Genomic DNA, 18,713 nt, shown 5'->3' with positions numbered 1-18,713 from the left:
ATAAGAAAAGCAAAAGTTTGCGGATATGAATTTACGCGACAATGTTCTTTTCTTTGTTGTTGCTTTTGTCTACTGCATAAATTCACTGCATAAATATATGTCTCACATGCCAATTTGCACACTGCGATAAATGGCTCATTCATTTCTATAATTCTAAATGTGACTTTTTATTTAGGTTCTTGCTTTGTAGATGACAAGCAGTGGCTTCTTGATCACATTGTTTACTTGCCGTTGTGTGAAAGCATCGACATTGACTTGCGAATGTTCTTTACTTACAGTAAATGCCGATTTCTTTAGACTTTGCATTTAGATCCAATGTGTATTTCTTTTTTTACAAATGTATTTTCAAACATTGATGTATTTATATATCATTTTATAACAGGCGTTGCTACGTACAAACTGTACATGTACTGAAAAATGGTCACGTAAACACAGTGAAAACAGTAAGTTAAGGAAATCAATAAACAATACTACAAATACCAAAAAAAAAAAAAAAAAAAGACATGAAATGAACTCAGTGAATGGAGGCCAGAATTGTTGGGGATATGTGCTTCCTCTTTGGAGCACCAGTTAGGAGGCGACAGCAGCATTTTGGACCAAGTAGAGTCGCTTGAGGGACGACTGGGTGCTTTCAAAATAAAGTGCATTATAGTAATCCATCTGAGATGTAACAAAGGCACGGATTACTGTTTTGAAGTGCTATTGGGTAAGGAGGGGCTTTACTTTAGTCAGCTGCCTAAGATGAAAAACGCTGTATTTAACGATAGTACCGATTTGCCTGTCTAATTCAAAATCACATTCCACTTTAAAAGCAAAGTCAGAGACTGCTGGCTTCAGATTAATTATCAGGGAGGCCGGGTCAGGCCCACTGGGACCAAACGTATCTTTTCTACTTTGTTTTAAAAAGAAATTAAGAGATTTAATCCCATCCAGTCTTTGATTTAGGAGAAAGCTTCCTTCTGGCTTAGCTGGACATAGATCATAGGAAGGCAAGTGGCATATTTTCTTGGGATGGAATCGAGACACAGTAAATACAGTGAAAACGGCAATGGCTCCAAAATAGAACCCTGTGAAACACCATGAAGCACAGAAGCAATATAGGAGTGACACCAAGCCTGACACAAAAAGTCCAGTCTGTCAAGTCGGACTTAAATCACCTCTCCTATGTCAATGGCAGAAAAAATATCACAGGTATCAAAAACTTGCCTTAGGTGTGGCCGAGAGGTGGTCAGAGTGTGAAAAGTGTTAGCCATTCACCCTTGGCACAAAAGTAGCTCCACTACAGTCCCCTGCATTTATGTATAGTCGCATTAGTACGATTTCTAAACTCATGGTGGAGAAGTGAAATGATATAAAAGAGTCAATGTGTTGCATTGCTTGGCAAGTGTAAAAATAACACCTACACCTGACCAGTTTTCCAGTGATAGTGTCATTTATTGTAGAAAATTAGACCAAACACATTAACATTGCTTTTCTATTACTGATATATTTATCATGTGACAACGAGGGGAATCATTTTTATTCGACACTGGGAACTCCAAGAGCTTCTTCTAGGGAGAACAAATGAATTGGATCATCTGCCACTCGACATGTTCCAACTATCCATTCGTGTTCAGAGTCATCTGAAAAAAAAGATTTGATTTGTCATTAAATACATATATGGTATAAAAGAATAGTTTTTTTATTTCTGTGCACGTTTTTGCATATCAATTTAGATCACTGACATAAATCTTTGATTTGATGTTTGATAATTACTTTCCAGGTAACCTTAATTCTGGGTAATTTGTTTGTTTTCACATGATTACCACTTTTAATGCATTAAAAGTGTAAAACATTAAAAAAGACTGACCAATTAGTTTATTTATTTATTTTATTTTTCAGATGAAGAATTAAACGAGAACTGGTCAAACCTTTTCTCCAGCCATTCCCAGCCCAAAAAATAACGTGTTTAACTGTTAATTGACGTCAAAGGCACTCCGGTGTAGGACTCCTGGTTGGCATCTTTGTATGCCAGTGGCAAAGTGCCAAGCAAGTCTGCGGTTTATAACGGCCCTTTTTAACTCATTCAATCCCAAAGACATATTTTTATGTCTTTTTTTAAGTCCAGACTTTCAAACCCTTATACCACTAGGGACCTGTAGAACCATCGACACACATAGGTTAAAAAACGTAGAAATGCCTTTGAGATTTAATGAGTTATTGGGTTTTGACAGTACCGTAATGGCCTAGCACATGGGAAAGAAAAGCCTTACTCAAAGAAGAGGACAACATTTCATGCCAGAGCAGGTGGTGGCCACAGCTCACACCAAGACACTCACACAAGGCACAGGCTATCTTTTACAGACACTCCAAATGTGTATTTTCTTTCAAATCTTTGTGTCTCTTTTAGTATACTGTATGCTTGCTATGTTTAAAATACGTGTATTAAGACATTTACACTTCAGCGTATCAATAGCGGGTCTGGAATGTATTCCCCGCAAAGGATGGCCGTACATCAAATTAAGCGCGGCCGAGCCTCTGGAAAATGTGTTCCGCTTGACTGACATTTAAAAATCTATCGGCCTGTAAACTGAATTGTAATCACACACAGCATGAAAGGGGGTTTAATAGCGACTGAGGCGCAGAATTAAAAACGCAGGTCACTTTGTGTGTAAAAGGCAGCTTGAGCAGTGAAGTGCCATTCAGGTTGCTGGTAAATTTTGTCAAATCAAGATAAGCCTCACAATTAGGAGAAAATAACTTCTCACAGCCACTTCAGACACCCATAAACAATAAGCCCCGGCAAAATGGTCGGCCCCTTCTTTTTCCCCCTTTTTTGTGTTCTGCCAAAGAAGGACTGCCAGAGGAGCAGATAATGCTGCAGTTCGTCAATTGTTACGAGAGAAATGTGGAGCTAATTGCAGGGGAAGTTGCCCTTCTCTGGAGCGTGCGCAGCTGCATGCACTTGAGCGGTGCGTAGGCCTCACCCCAAAAGGTTGGAGCACACGTGGGGCTTGGAGGGGCTCCATTGTGGCGTCTGGGGGGTGCGGGTGTCAGGTCCCGGTTTACGACTGATTGTGTGTAATTTGGCAGCGACGGGCGTCAACGCTAACAGCCACTTCAAGCACAAAACTCCCTCAATCTTCTTCCTACCTGATCAGGAGGGAGACTGGGGGGGGATTTGGGGTGAGCTTGGTCAATTGAACTTATCAGCAGCTGCAAACATTTTCCGGCCGTCTTTGTGCCAGTAAAATGTAATCATCGTGGCCTACATGTACCTTGTCACCGGGTCAAGAGGAGACCCCTAAAACCTGCATTAATGATGATTAGATTGACCCTTGTTCACGTCGTCGGTAATAGCGTCCTCTTCAGATTGGATGGTGGCGATTTAGTTTGGCTTAAACTGAGGACACAGGTGGCGGGTAAATATTCACATTTTGCCTCACATAATGCAAGAACGTGCGTGTGAGGTTCGCCGAAGACTCTAAATTGTTCGTAGAAGTGAATATGAGCGTAAATGGCTGTGATGTGCCCTGTGATTGGCTGGCGACCAATCAAAGGTGTACCCCAACTTTTGCCCGGTGTCAGTTGGGGTGGGCTCCGGCTCGTCCATGCTATCTGGTAATTGTTGTAAAATGGTTTGCAAGGCCATTTAGACAAAAACAGAGTTATACCTGCTAGTTATCATGACACTGTTTGTTTTAGCATTTCCTGCTTTGATTGTGCTTGAAAGACTACAGTAATATACAGTACAGTGGACCCTACAAGAAAAACTTTGCCACAATAGGTCGAAATGAAATGGGTTTTTTGATATCATTTGGCATGTGTTTAGTTTTTTAAACTGGGACATCGCACATCAACAAATTGACCGAGACGAATTGAGGAAAGAGGCTGATTGGGCTGGGCAATGATTTGCTGTCTATCACTGTATTGAATTTGACACATGATCGATATCAACAAAAAATGGTCTCAATAAAATCTCAGCCAAAAGTAAAAAATCTAAAAGTAAACCCCGCGTGTCATAGGCACATACTTATATGTATAAATGGACTGACAACGGAGGGAGAAGGGAAGCCCCTGGCGGCCATCTTATGTTGGCACTCCGAAATAAAAAGTATTATCTTTATCCTGAAACCAAAAATAAAGAAATCTCATCGTATTCACAGTCTACAACAAATTGAGCCATCCGCTTTTACGTTTGAACTCTTCAAATCTTATTGTGAAAAGTGAATGTCAACACATGGAACGAAACAGTACATGTGTAAGTCATCTGTGCCCAATTCACTTTGATGATAATCACACAACAAAACAACGTCTGGTTTGATACGCATCTTAGAAATGATCATCCATGCGCAACAGCTCTTTGGATTTGGCCCAAATGGCGTTTTATGTTCACAGATGTACAGTGCACCCAGCCAGCGTTTCAAATATTCCCCTTCTCAAGGCCCAGGTTGATGTTATCTGTCCGTGGAACACCTCAGCCTGACGAGGACAAAGGGAGGGCCTGTGGTTAAGTCACCAGAGGTGTTTTTGTTGGCACTGGAATGTTTTTCACAGTAGAGGCCTTTCAAAGGGAAGTGCTTATCCCAGAAACAGGAAAATGCGCCAAACAATATGGTCACCCTGCAGCTGCCTGCTATGTTGTTACTTGTTGCCAAAAGAGTCTGGAGACGTCTGTTTACAAATTAGCCTCAGCCGACGCATAATGACATAGTTTCATGGCTAAAAAACATAAATAGTTACCACGGATCACAGTAGTTCATATTGACTACGGTCACCCGTTTGTACTGTAAACAGTATTAACTAACGACTTCTGACACCATCAACAGTCCTGCTATCTTACTAACTGTTAATTAAAAATAATCAGGTTCTACACCTGCACAAGAAACGTTCACTTTAAAATTTTGTTGTTGCCTGCACTTATCATCAGTTGAATTCAAACTACTGCCAAGTGACAAAACGGCAATAACCAATGTAAACATTTGCTGCTTGTCGCCAGATACTCATCAGTTAATAAGCGCAGTGTGTTCTTGGAGGGCAGTTAGAATTGGCTCAACGGCACACGCCGGTTCCTGAAACCATGTTTGCACAGTAGTTTTGGGGTCTGAGGGGTCTATTAAAAGGCACTTTGACATGTTGGCAAGAATAAACCAGGGTCCAAACCTCTAATTTGCACTTCAGTCACACATACTTACGTCAAGAAAATCAAAGAGACTTTCAGTTGGCCCTCTGGAGTTCCTAACCAGGATTATAGGACAGAAATGTAACTCTGAGTTAGTTTATAGATGCTTCTCCAAGGAGGGTACTTGTATGCATGGGCTGATGTGAAGGTACTTCGGACGGTATGAGAGAATATTAACGATTTCTGCGGGCAAATCTGATTTAATGTTGACTGGAACAGTTTGTTTTCTTATCAAATTCAGATCAAATTGATTGGAACATGAATCAACATATTGTTACGTAAATGAAAAGCGCACAGGTGCAGCTGCAGCCAAGCTAACAATAGCAACAAAGATGCTAATGTAGTGAACCATCATCGTAAAGCATTGTGCCAAACTGAACACGAGGACAGCCTACATTGTCTTTGGCAGACAGGATGGACAATGGCTTATTTTAATGTTAATATTTTCTAATTATTTGGCAAATGAAAAAAAAACAGCTCCATACCTCCGAATGGTCAAAACTAAATGTTAAACCTAGCTCTAGTCTCAAATGTAGCATAAAATAAACGTTTACAAGTGCATCTGTTAAAGTCTGTAAATGGTTTGATCAACCACAATAACTCAATGTATCTACTGGTAAATAAAAAAAAAAATGTTGAAGGGTTTTTCTCAGATTTTTTTTTGGGGGGGATGAGATTTAAATCAAATTAATTTTAACTAGCTCAGTTACAGATTTTAATCAGACTTTTTTTTATTTCTGGAGAGTGCTACAAAATATTTACCTGTTGCTTCATCAAACATACCATGATTTTGTGGTTCTGTAAAAATGAGTATAGTGCAGTAAATTGCAGCTTAAAATTCTGATAAAAGGTCACAGTTTTTCTGACAAGTCGTTTCGTTTACAGTCAGAGAGCTGCATTATGTTGCCAGTTGTTTTTTGTGTGAAGAAAAATATTTCGGTGTGCTACAACTGGGGGTAGAGGAGGCTATTCTGATAAGCAATTATCATGGCGGGAGTTCTGAACATGATTATATTTGAATCAAAGGATTGTCTTTCATGACTTCAAGCAAAAAAAAAAAAAAAAATCGGCAACATGCAAAGTTTGCAACTCGAAGTAAAAGGTATGGAAACATGTTTGAGACCACGGCTGATGTACAATGTAATTATAAACCAGCTATTACAGCTAAGATTGGATAAATTGACTTATGACTTGTTAACAGCCCAAATAATAGCTTGACTTGACATTTGATTTTTGCCAGAGTCCCTCGAGACTTGCTTAGATCTTGAAGGTTAAGACTTTCGCGACTTACTTATGACTTGCACATGTGACTTTCTGACACCTTAGAATATATGTGGTACAGTATGTGTGGTCTCCTTTGAGAGTCATCTCCAAAAATAGCCTACAACCTCTTGGGGAATATTGGCTGAAGATCCTATTGTTCTGCATTTTGGCACTTTGCCAGGCAGGAACGTTTGCCCATCTTAGCAACGGTAGCTAAGGAGGCTTGCAAATGGTGTCAAAATTAGCCAGAACTATCATCAAATTCCTTCAGTTCTGCGGGGTAAATGTACAGTAGGTGAGTTGCACCTTGTCCTACATCCACCAGTGAGCAGCAACATGAACACACTCCTTCCTCTTTCCTTGATGCATTGAGATGTTCCCCGTACCAGATTAGGGGGTTTTCTTCGCCGTGTCACATCATCATTGCATCCTGACGGGAAGCCCTGAGGCAATAAATCCCAAGTTTACACGTGCTCTGACAAATGCCCCTACACTTCCTCAGGTTGGAAAATAAATCCTTACAGGATACATGAGCATTTTTCTAAAAAAAAACAAAAAAAAACACACTGTGTATAACAGGACAAGAGGTTATGCATAATACACTTGCAGAGACTTCAGCAAGTACAACGGCGCACAGGATAAAGGTTGCGGAAAAATTGGATTGGACGGGACAGTGGAGCTAAAGTATTAAGTATGTTTTGGAATTGGCAGTCAGGAAACCAAAAATAATGGAATGATCTTATCCCTGCTACTATACCTGCTATACTTTATCCAATGAAATGGGAAGTCAGGTAAAAAAAAAAAGTTCTCGACTTTGTTTGATGAGCCCCCACTAGTCTAAACACGGCATTCTCATTCAAGTTCCATTTGCTCAGCCCTGCCGTTTCGCCACTTGTCATCCACTGAAAATGACAACAGTTGCTTAGATAACTAATGGTCACGGTTTACTTGTTTTCTCGCTTTGGTCATGTAATACTTACAAGCTAAGCCATGATTGGTCCAAGAAGCAATAATTTAATCAAAGGCAATTCACTACAAATTGCCAACTCCTTTACTTGAGTCTGGAAGGAGTTACTTATATTTTTCCCTGATTTGACATTCTCTCATAAAGAGAAGAGGAGCTATTACCGGTGATAGACAGTATAAGCTGTTATCAACACCTAAAAGCCATGGCAAACCTTCAAAGCTTCAATAGGCCCATGCCTACTGTAGAAGTGCGATATGCTTGATTGCAATTGCACAAAAAGTGAAATTTTTAGAAAAGCAGCCTGTGCATAGGCAGTGACCAGATTGCTTTTAGACAAAAACGTAAGCGTTACAGTGTACTTTTGTGAGTCCAAATTTATAATCCCACTCCTTTGAAGGATATATTATGTCTACAACAAACTGCTGCTTTGGAATTGGATTTCCGCGCGATAGGTGTTATTCCATGACATCAGAGAAAAAAGTGGTCGGACTCATGCAAAATTTGCAACTCAAAATAAAAGGTAACAGTAGACAGATGTAACGGTTGGGCAACCTGTTATATCTTGTATAAAAGTGACACAGCATTTTTTAAAAAGAACATGATGCCAACAGTATAGCATGGTGGTGGCCGATTTGCTGTGATCGACAGAAAACATTAATTTTGCTCTTTACCAGAAGACCGTGAAGGGGAATGTCCGACCAACAGTTTGTGCCCTCAAACTCAAATGCTCTTGGATCATGCAGCAAGACAATCCATTTCAGAATGGCTTAAAAAGAACAAAATTAAGGTTTTGGAGAGGCCTAGTCAAAGGCCGGATTTAAATCCAACTGAGATTGTGTGGTGTTACTTTAAATGAAAAAATCATACTTGAAAACCCTCCAATATGGCAGTGGAAAAAATTTTGCAAAGTATAGTGATCCAAATTTCTTCCACGGTGGTGTGACAGACTTATCACTAATAATCACAAACATTTGATTTCAGTTATTTCGGGAAGGTTCGTTTGCTTATGCTGCTTTAGCTACAAATGAGACAATAGCAAAGGGTCAAAGAAAATACATTCTGGACTTAAAGCCATAAGTTTTCAAATGAAAATTATGACTTTAACATCTTTAGTATTTGTGAAAATTAGTAACACAAGACTCACTATTGGATAAATTTGACCTTTCTACTCAAACTGCTTTCTTTCCACAGGCTGAGAAACTTTTACATGCCAGCCGACATTTAAGCTCTTCGGTAAAGTGTTTATTGATTGAACCATGGTGAAATTTTGTTTCTAGGACATCGTCGTCTTACGAAATTATGTGTATAGCGAGTGTTGGCTAAAAAAACTTTTGTACAACAGCGAGAACCTTAAGCATATTAATGAATGATTGTGGCATTGTTTGCATTCAACACCATTAATGCAATGTTAAAGAGGGTTAATTCTTTGGTTATAATACTGAAGTTGGAATAATTTCATTTGTGGTTGCTCATTACATTGTGAAAAAAATCCTAAGTCATTGACATAGTTTTAAAATTTTAAAGTTCCTTTCTGAAGTATGACCCAAGTGTCATTTTTATCTCACCAGCTTCTCTGAGGAAAGCACCATCATAGGAAGTGATAATTCTTGTCGCAGGGTCATAGAAACCATCTCCACAATCATAACAGCCTTCAGGAATGACACGTGGAGGATGAAGGTTGGTTAGCTGGGATTCACCTTTAAGAAAAATATACATGACATCACTCAATCTTAAACTTGAGTCTTAAGATGATCAAATGATGTGAACCTGCTGGTCGAAGGCCATTGCATCTCTCAGTGTAGAAGCGTCTGTCATAGCCGTCGCAGTAATCCCAGTTGCTGTCTTGGTACGGCAGTCCGTCAGCAAAAGTGAATGATCCCTTTATTTTCAAGGGAAGTCAAGACAAACATTTCCTTTATTAAAATGTCTTATGCACCTCCATAGTCCACAGATTTTTAAATAATTTTGTATGTGGACTTATTGAACCCTTATTAACTCATTCAATGCCGGGGACGTATTTTCATGTTTTTTTAAGAGTCCAGACATTCAATCCCAGAACCTTAACCATCTCAAAAGGCAGACATTTTATTTCTTGCTATCCATTTAAAATGACATAACAGTGTGCCAAGCTTGCGGTTGTCACACGATTGCGCTCAAAAGGCACGTGAGCTGTGACTGGTTGTTGCCTTTGCCCTGCGGAACCGTGTTGCAGAAATGGGAAATTCAGGTCCAGAAAGAAAAAACCCTGCCACTGTTTGAGTTTAGCCACAGGGGCTTCTAATCAATTTACAGTCAAATGAGCTTGTTAATTTACCTGTTAAAGTGAAAACACTTGTCTTATAAGCCGAACTATGGTAGGATTTTTACTTTCAATGATGTAAAAAGATCAGCATGTGCTAATCCAGTCTGCTTTGCGGGACAAAATGACAATTGGTACCATTAGACAGTCATTTTTTATTTTTTTTTTACATTTATTGTATTTCGACGTGTAAGTAAAGTTTCTTTTCCCACAAAAACCATGTGTGGACTACAACTACTTCACTATTCTTTTTTTGATTCACTGACATACCAACCTTTATAATGGAAGATGGAAGCCTTGTAATTTGATTAGGGAATCTAAACATATGTGACTTGATGGACCATTTATTGTAATTAGGTAGAATATAAGCATAATTTCACTCCATCATTTTTCTGGATTTATGTCAGCTTTTATACCTTTTTGGTAAAAAGCCCACATTGCTGAGATATTCACATCGTTGTTAACTACATTAAATTAATGTTTAGACGGACACAATTTCTAAGTTGGAAATGTCCCACTGCATTTGAATGCATCACAGGGTTAACAACTCATGCTAAATAATAGTTGTATATGAGAATCTTGCTTCATTTGTATATTGATTATTTTAGACATCTAATTATTCAATTCACTGCCAAATGGATTTTTGATTTATACCTCCTGAGCCCTAGCCTATTCATTTGATTCCACTTTAGTAGATACTTTTTTAATATATCTTTTGAGCCACCCTTCTATGTCCTAGTATGCTCAGTAAAGAAAATCCTGGCACTTTTAATGTCTCATGCGTTGGGTGGGATGTAATTAACTTTGCTGTCTTCCTGAGACAAAATGGACACAACAATAGACATGAGATATTGATGAAAATTTCCAGTTTAGACTAGGGGGGCGTATACAACATATTACTGCCAAGAAATTTTCTGACTTGACTTCTTGAAGGAATTATGGTGGAAGACAGTGCTCATTTGTATGATGAAACTTTATATGGGTGAACATTTCTTTCAGGTCTGATTTTGACGTGGAAAAACATCATCATCTCTGAAAAAAAATCACGCTGTTTAATGTACTCACTGGGCTTATTTGTTAGTCTCAACCAAAACTTGCGAGTGAGACCCTGAGGGTTATTGTGCTAAGCTCAGAAACAATTGTAAGCCATGGTTTTTCAAATGTCACTCTTAAGTGCTTTAAACAGCACAAAAGAATGTGAATTTTTCCCTTTTTTTTTTTTTTTGGTGCCAGGCAAAGATGGAAATTCCGAGCTGCATGGATCGACTATTGGGAGACAATGGGATTTAACTTTTGGCAAACAATTGATGTTATGTGTCTGTACATATGTTTGTTTTTATGTGAAAAGAGACAACAGCTCATCAGAGAAAAAAATAGACACTGTTGGGAATGTTGTTTATTAAAAACAGCCACTTTACTAAATAAACAAAGCAATCACAATCACAAAAATGGCATTACATCTGTTTTTATATTGGAAACAGAGCAAATGGGACGGTTTAAATTGATGGCATCCATTTGTACCAAATCCAAGATAAATCTGTCCATTAAGAGTATAATAGTTATCTCATTTAATTTGATTTTCTTTTGTTGGGAGGTTAGAAAATTTAAATGCAAGACATGAGCAAAGTTGGATGACTTTCCCAGATCATTTGTTTTTTGTCAAAAAAGTGGTGACTCTATTTTAGGGGCAGTGCCACAATCAGATCCAACAGATGGCGCTTCCAATCAGAGTTGTCCTTCAGTATAGAGTACAGTACAGTACAGTACAGAGTCAAATATGAAACCAAACCAATAAACACACTAAATGAATTGAATTGAACTTTGCCTAATGACAATGGATCTACAGAAATGAGAAGCCATACCATACAAATAAATACATCAAGAAAAATGTTTACTTTGCCTCATGTACAAGACAAAATTTGGGCAAATTATGGCCTGCGGTCCACATAGAGACCGCTGCATTCATTAGTTGGGCCCACCAAACATTTATATTATCACAAGTATTGTAATTTGTGTTGCATTGATTCAGCCTTCATTTAGTAACTGGTTAATTAAAATGAAATTAAAATGACAAACTTTTATTTAATTGATATTCATTTATATCATTATATTTTTATGTTGTAGTAATGTAAAACAATCATAAAATACAGATACGCTTGAATTTTATTTTATGATTGAAAGTAAATATTTTTTCTATCCATACAAAAATGATGTGGCTCGTCCCTTGGTTTTTGATTTAACATGGTTCTTGACAAAATACTTACCCACCTGAAACCACAGAGCTGAAATCTTGTGAGATTGTGTCTTATATGATGATGGTTTTGAGTGCTTTGATTTTGTTTGACTTTTGAGGAACAACTTGTGGAGGAAATACCTTTTGGTTGACCTCCAAATTGAACCACTTTGGTGAGCCCCTTTTTAATTGGCCATTGACCCCTATGATATCTGCAGCGCAATAAGTGTTTTCTTTTTTTTTTTTTCATGGGACTCTATATACGAGACATTTATGTATGAGATATGAGAAATGTATTTAGGGCTGTAACGAATGAATACTATGAAAAATGATTCTTCTGATTATTACTTTAAGTGATCAAACAATAAGATCAAACAAAAACGTTATATATTCCATCCTTTCGTTTACCAATATGATCATTTAAATGCAGAAAATGCACAATTAAATAAAATAGGATTTGGTTACTGGTTTGGTTTGTAACGTAAGAAAATACAAAATACTGTTGAGGGGCTTAAATTTCAAGGTTTGTAAGTTATTTGTGTGATTAATAACATTACATAGTTTTCTTTCTAAAGTAGGGGTATAATTTTCCATATTTAATGTTCTTGATAACACTAAAGCTACATTGCTTAGCCTCGGTTCACTGTTTCCTTTTGGGCTTAGTGTGGTTGCATCAATGCAGGTGCAAGGAAGTCTTGGCTGAGTTTAGTCACGGTTCACAGTGACTATCATTTGAAGTGACCCAAGTCTGAATTGATGATAATAATTGCAATGATTGCTGCTGTAAATGCACGTGAGCAGGACAGAATACACCTTTGTCAAGTATGACACAGAGAAACCTAATAGCCGCTACAAGAATGAGTGATTACTATAACATGTAGCAGATGTAATTTTAAGTATAGCCCATGTGAAACAGAGTGGATGTGTGCATACAGACACAAAAGACACACACCTGCGTAGCTTTGCCGTTGTCCCAGGTGGCCTCGTATTTACTTCCATTTGGAAAGTGGAGCACCCCTGCGCCATGGAACATCCCATCTTTCATCTCCCCTACGTACTTGGTCTGAGATGGGAAGGTGTATTCTCCTTCACCTTCCATTCTGACAACACAATAGACCACCATGATGTCAACATTGTTATGCGCTACATACTGTAAATATGTACACATTTGAAAGCGAGGATACAGAAAACTATTATTAACATGCTATGCTGTAGTTTGGAGTGCAGTACACTATAAAAAGCAGGTTAATCAGTCATGCATATCAAAGCAATGCAGGCTTACAATGCATTCATTACACACGTTTTTTGCAGAATTTTGAGGGGGTAATGTTTAACGTGTTATTCCCATTGACCCTCACGTATTCATTTTTTTTTAACATATTTCCCCGTTATTTGGCTCCTCCCTTGTGATTATTTTTTCCATAGCATTTATTTGCTGAAGTCCCATATTCTTTGTCAGTTCTGTCTCTATCCCCTGCGTAGCGGGTCCTCTGTGTCTGTATGTACTAGAACGACAATGCATACATCACTTTTAGGCATAGAAAAGGATAATGAAAACAAACAAACAAACAAACAAACAAACAAACAAATAAATAAATAAATAACAGAAATTAAATAAAAAAAACTGGAAAAGAAATAGATCTGCATTTTTCCTATTATCACAATTTCAGCATTAACCCATTAGTCAGTTCTGACAAAACGGACAAAACTGAAATAGCTTGTACTTACCTACTATTTAGAGTAGGCCCTTCATAACTGCTTCCGGTGAGCTCCATTGTTTTTCTTTAACTTTTCTTTCAAAGACCAGGCTCCTTATTTTACGCTCCGCTTACTATGACACAAAAGACAGAGACCGATGGTTTCTTCCAAAACAGCCACAATGGGATAAATGTAGTAGTGCATGAAATGTTCTACACTGCTTACAGTATAACACACATATTGCTGTGTACAGTTACCATGGCAACATGGTATCCATGGTCAAATTAAGTATTGTAATGAACGTGACAAGTGATACTTTATACCACTGAAATGTTTCAAGTAATCCAGCCAGACCTATACAAACTATATGACTTATAATAATATATACAATATAATATAGTATTATAAATATAGACAATTATCCATTCGCATACCTCGTACGCATGCGTGTTTTTTTGACCTGTCGCTCATCTACAACGTCATTCACACGCGCCTGCTAGTTGGACAGACAGGAGGGAGAACTGACCTTCTTGGCGTCGTCGCCCGTCCTGACGGCGAGACCTTCAAAGTTGCGTCCGCGTCGTGGGGTTTTCAGCGTGTGCTTTGTTACACACGCATGCAACCATGCCGCTGGAAATTCCTACTTTGCAAGAGCTGAAAGTTGACGAGGTGAGCAGCAGTGTGAAGACATTATTCACGCTCTAAGAAGCGAACTTGTTAGCATTACGGCTAACACAGGTCGCTAACAGAAGCTTGCTGCAATCTACTGCAGGAGAAACACAACTTAGTTTTCACCAGACGTAGGACGCTTGCACAGAATTGTAATGCGATATCTTAAATGTCTTTATCCCAATGTGATCGGCGTGTGACCTACCTTGGTTGTGCTGTAAACGCCATAATACCAGTATGAGGTTGGTTTAAAGCGCCTGTATCTTTTAACGATTGGCAATATCTGCTCATTTATTATCTCTGCTGTGTTCTTTGTTATGTGTCACGCATAGCGATGTTATAGGACTCGTTGAACATGTCCTTGAGTGTCAGGTCTAAGCTGCTTCGCCCTCGTTTACCAAAATGTTTAGTTTTGATCGACACTTGTTTGACATGCATAATTTAGCTCCATGGATTTATTGTGATTGTGACCTGTGCGCTTAGCAGCAGTGTGGTGTGTCGACCCACTCGTTAGCATCAGTTTATAATCCTAGGTTTTAATGCTAAGCGATATAATGTCAATTGAATAATTCAATATGATTAATGATAGTTGCTTGTCCGTATGGATCGATAGCGAATGTGTTAGTTGATTGACTTATTTTGTACACACTACCAGATCAATGTGTCATCTGCGGTTCTAAAAGCCGCTGCTCACCACTATGGCTCCCAGTGTGACAAACCCAACAAAGAGTTCATGCTTTGCCGCTGGGAGGAAAAAGACCCTCGCAAGTGTCTCCAAGAAGGGAGGAAAGTCAACGAATGTGCACTCAACTTCTTCAGGTACAACATGTAACATCTAAAAAAAAAATAAAAAATCAAATGAATGTACACTAAAAACTGGCTGCCTTGAAGAGGAAAGAGCTGGTTGGCGATGTATTTTGGATTATGAATGGTTCTTTGTGTATTTTAACATACGCAAATAAAAATAACCACTTGCAACTTGTATATGTCTGTATTAAACTGTGGCCTCCATATTTATTGGCACCCCTGGTGTTTACCCATAATGGTCCATCTTTCACTAACAACCTATTTTTTTGTATTATTCAAATCAGGAATGTATAAGCTTGCATTTTATGCATTTTATCAGTTTGTATTAGACTAGGTTCATACTGCAGAGCTTAATGCTCAATTACGATTTTATTTGCAAAATGAAAAAATATCTTTTGGGTGAGGTCGTTCAAAAATCCAAATGAAAGCGGCCTGTATGTGACCAATGTGTGAATACCAGATGGCTCAAAACTGTCTCGCATGCGCGTTACGCAGCAGGCACACTTAATGTTCGCGTTTACAAAAGTACCACAATGAATGTATAGAGAATAATATATATATATATATATATATATATATATATATATATATATATATATATATATATATATATACATATACATGCACATACATACTTACACACACACACATAATTATTATTATTATGTTTTGGTCCAGTATTTATTAATAAGGAAATAAATATTTGTTTTTCTGTCAACCAATTTTGCGGTAGGGTTTACCAACTTTGTTCTTTTTTCTCCCACAAGCCTGAATAATATTTAGAGTAAATTTGCTATTTCAGAAGTATATCTTACACTGGTAGCCTGTTGTACTTATCAGCAGCCAAAATTTAGCTTTCAGCTTCAAAAATGATATTGTCCTCTGGTAATGCCTAAATTGTAATGATTTAAAAAAATGGTCTTTGATTCTGAATTCTACTATATTGTTGTTTACACATTTTTATTAGAAAGCCACCAAGACTACTGTAAATCCCTTCAATGTTTTGGTTTCACTGAGCAAATGGCTATAATGTTTCTAAAAAAACCTTCATGGTCAGATTTGTCAATGGGCAATCAATTCAAAACAGAAATAGTCATTTATTTCCTGTTTGTTTTGTCAGTGAGCGTTTCCAATGTTGTGCAATTGTGCCCGTCAGGCAAATCAAGGGCAACTGCGCTGAGTCGTTCACCGAGTACTGGACCTGTCTGGACTACTCCAATTTGGCCGAGTTGCGCCGTTGCCGCCAGCAACAGCAAGCTTTCGACAACTGCGTCCTGGACAAGCTAGGCTGGGAGCGACCCGAGCTGGGAGACCTGTCGAAGGTGAGCCTCTTTAGCGAGCGCGCTCGTTTGATGGCTGCCGTTCATGTTGATTGGAGGAGCTTCTGATTGCATCTTCCTAACTGTACATTTTACAAATCATGCCTTTTTTTCCTCTCAGCACTTCCAACTTTCGCCTTTCAGTCAAAGCTATTGTTCTTAACTCTTACAGATCTGAGGTGTGTTATTTCTGTGATTCTCCAGACTCGCTTTGTAGTTCAGCTACTTGACATAGAGAATAAAATAAATAAATGTTATGTTGCCTTTGTGAGAATTAACTCTATTTCATTTGTCCTCACTCCTTCTTAAGCATCTATTTTGAATAATGTGGCACTTCATAGTTTTACAGTGTGCCACCTAATCGCAACAATGGCCTCCTTTAACTTCTACCCGTCAAGTCCTTCTTTGAATCAATTATTGATGGTTTAAAAAAAAATGCATTAGGTTTATTTAAACACATTAACAGTTGAATTTCTTTTTTATTCCATGTTTTCAACCACTTCTCTCTTGTTTGACAGCATATTTTTTAGTTCAATTATTTTCTCAAAACTATGTTGCAATTGGGTACATGTCTTTTTTAACAAATTTATATTGTTATCCACGTATGTCTGTCCAATTTTTACAAATTATTGAACAATCTAACTTGCTTGGCTTGTGCTCTTTGACGGTGCAATATTAATGGTTGATAAGACATGCCATTTTGGGGGTCCCCTGAAAAGTACTGCATTTCGAGGTATAAACGCCAGAAATGTTCATTTACTGCATATTTCTAAGTGTATAGAACTGCAGCTTTCGAGTATTTTTGCAATTTGGATATCCTCTGGATGGCCCTCGGATAAAAATGTCCCCCCAAAAAAATGGTGAAAAAGAACTATTGTAAAAATACAGAGGATCAAATAACACATGTCCACTTCCTTATGAATGCCTAAATTTCATACATATATGCTCAATTTTTCTTTTTATTCGAACATTAGAATTTTGACAATTCTCTTCCCATAATTTTTGGTCTGAGATGAATCTGCCAGCAGAAACAAAACATTTCAGTCAGCACAGTTTGTCAAAATGTGATCACTAGAAATGGCAATTATGTCAGGCTGTCGGCATTAAAGTGTGCAGAGTTATTTGTCACGCCAGCCTATACATGGAGCGCTGTAGTGGTGCTTTCTAGAGGTTAATTTATTTTAGATGTATCTATAATTACCAAGCCACTGGTAAACATTGGCAACTGATGCCTTACGTCATCGTCAGCGCAATGAAGCTGTTTGTTAGCACCCTGAAGTGATGACGGAATGTGATTTTAGAACGACATTGTCTTGTTTATATCAAGAGTCTGGAGCAACAGTAGCAGTTGAAAGACTAATTAAGCATTTTGTTGCGACATGCCATCGAGAACAAGTTCAAAATAAAAGCATTCATGTCCATAATTAGTTTCGTAAACAGGTTTATTTTGAAATTGACAAAGTACGTTTTTGCACTGCATCTCCATAGTGTTTTCTTGTCACGCCGAGCATCATTAATTGTTGTTTGACATTTTTTTGTCAGTAATAAGCAGGTATCCGAGGCAAGAAGAACATTTAATTGAAAATAAGCTGATGTTTTGCCTGCTTTATTTTTTAGGTGACCAAGGTTTCAACTTCGAGGCCGGTACCCGAGAACCCCTACCACTCCCGCCCGCGCCCCGAGCCCAACCCAATTATCGAGGGTAAATTAGAGCCTTCCAAATTTGGTAGCAGGTTGTTCTTTTGGCCATGGTGAGGTCACAGGCTCTGTCCAGTAGCAGCCAGGACCGCAAAGTGTGCTGATACCAGCACTTTGTCCTTGTTTGATCCTAAAAGTTGCTTTTGCACAGAGCTGTACTGTCTATTTTGATGAAAGGAAGGCTGCATGATTCATACAGCTTTCCTGTCCACTTCTGTAAATGTCCTGAGTGAACATTGTTGTCACATAATAAAGAAATAAATTTAGTGGATTTTTATGTCTTTTTGTCTCATAAAGACTTCTGCACTGTTTATGAACATCTGCGCTTTGTCCGAGCATGCGCTGTCAGCCTGATTGAGGGCCGGGTTGAAGGTCAAGATTAAAGGTGACTACCTGCAGCCACAGAAAGCAGCTTCTGCTTCCTTCTTTTCCTCCCAGCTCGCATCCTGCTCACACACCCGGATGAGACGTAGTGTAAAAAGTAGCACTTATGAGATGCGCCAAAAGAGTGTTTGTGTCATGAGCTCACGCGCGCATGCATGAGTATATGCTGAGCTGAGACTGGAAGAGAATCCAATTGAAATCCTTGCTGACCCAAT

The 18,713-nt window shown here is 38.3% G+C and overlaps 2 protein-coding genes across 3 annotated transcripts; one reads left to right on the top strand and one right to left on the bottom strand.

The window, feature by feature from the left end:
* Nucleotides 1-1,410: 1,410 nt before the first annotated feature.
* morn5 (MORN repeat containing 5) lies at nt 1,411-14,134 on the bottom strand. Of its 2 annotated transcripts, none has more exons than XM_088435146.1 (6): nt 14,056-14,134; nt 13,652-13,754; nt 12,876-13,023; nt 9,159-9,270; nt 8,957-9,088; nt 1,411-1,622 (listed from the first exon to the last, which is right to left on the bottom strand). In XM_088435146.1, exons 2-6 carry the CDS (start codon nt 13,696-13,698, stop codon nt 1,519-1,521), a joined length of 543 nt encoding a protein of 180 aa, XP_088291272.1. In that variant the 5' UTR covers nt 13,699-13,754; nt 14,056-14,134; the 3' UTR covers nt 1,411-1,518. The 2 variants fall into 2 exon arrangements, with proteins under 2 accessions (XP_088291272.1, XP_088291273.1); XM_088435147.1 differs by lacking the exon at nt 14,056-14,134 and adding an exon at nt 13,847-13,973.
* On the top strand, nt 14,111-18,391 carry ndufa8 (NADH:ubiquinone oxidoreductase subunit A8). Its single transcript, XM_088435148.1, has 4 exons — nt 14,111-14,290; nt 14,946-15,109; nt 16,254-16,419; nt 18,034-18,391. Exons 1-4 carry the CDS (start codon nt 14,246-14,248, stop codon nt 18,169-18,171), a joined length of 513 nt encoding a protein of 170 aa, XP_088291274.1. The 5' UTR covers nt 14,111-14,245; the 3' UTR covers nt 18,172-18,391.
* Nucleotides 18,392-18,713: the final 322 nt, after the last annotated feature.

This window comes from Hippichthys cyanospilos, chromosome 15 (assembly GCF_059441005.1).
Source record: "Hippichthys cyanospilos isolate Australia breed blue-spotted pipefish chromosome 15, RoL_Hcya_1.0, whole genome shotgun sequence".
Classification (NCBI taxonomy): domain Eukaryota; kingdom Metazoa; phylum Chordata; class Actinopteri; order Syngnathiformes; family Syngnathidae; genus Hippichthys; species Hippichthys cyanospilos.
Note: the sequence above shows the minus strand (reverse complement) of the source record. Positions and strands in the feature narration are given on the sequence as shown.

Coding starts and splice junctions, on each gene's coding strand:
- morn5 (XM_088435146.1), bottom strand. CDS start 13,698: ATGGAGCTCACCGGAAGCAGTTATGAAGGGCCTACTCTAAATAGTAG. Junction 13,024..13,651: donor GGGCCTACTCTAAATAGTAG/GTAAGTACAAGC, acceptor TTGTGTTGTCAG/AATGGAAGGTGAAGGAGAAT. Junction 1,623..8,956: donor TGCTTTCCTCAGAGAAGCTG/GTGAGATAAAAA, acceptor CTTTTTTTTCAG/ATGACTCTGAACACGAATGG.
- ndufa8 (XM_088435148.1), top strand. CDS start 14,246: ATGCCGCTGGAAATTCCTACTTTGCAAGAGCTGAAAGTTGACGAG. Junction 14,291..14,945: donor AAGAGCTGAAAGTTGACGAG/GTGAGCAGCAGT, acceptor ACACACTACCAG/ATCAATGTGTCATCTGCGGT. Junction 16,420..18,033: donor AGCTGGGAGACCTGTCGAAG/GTGAGCCTCTTT, acceptor TTTATTTTTTAG/GTGACCAAGGTTTCAACTTC.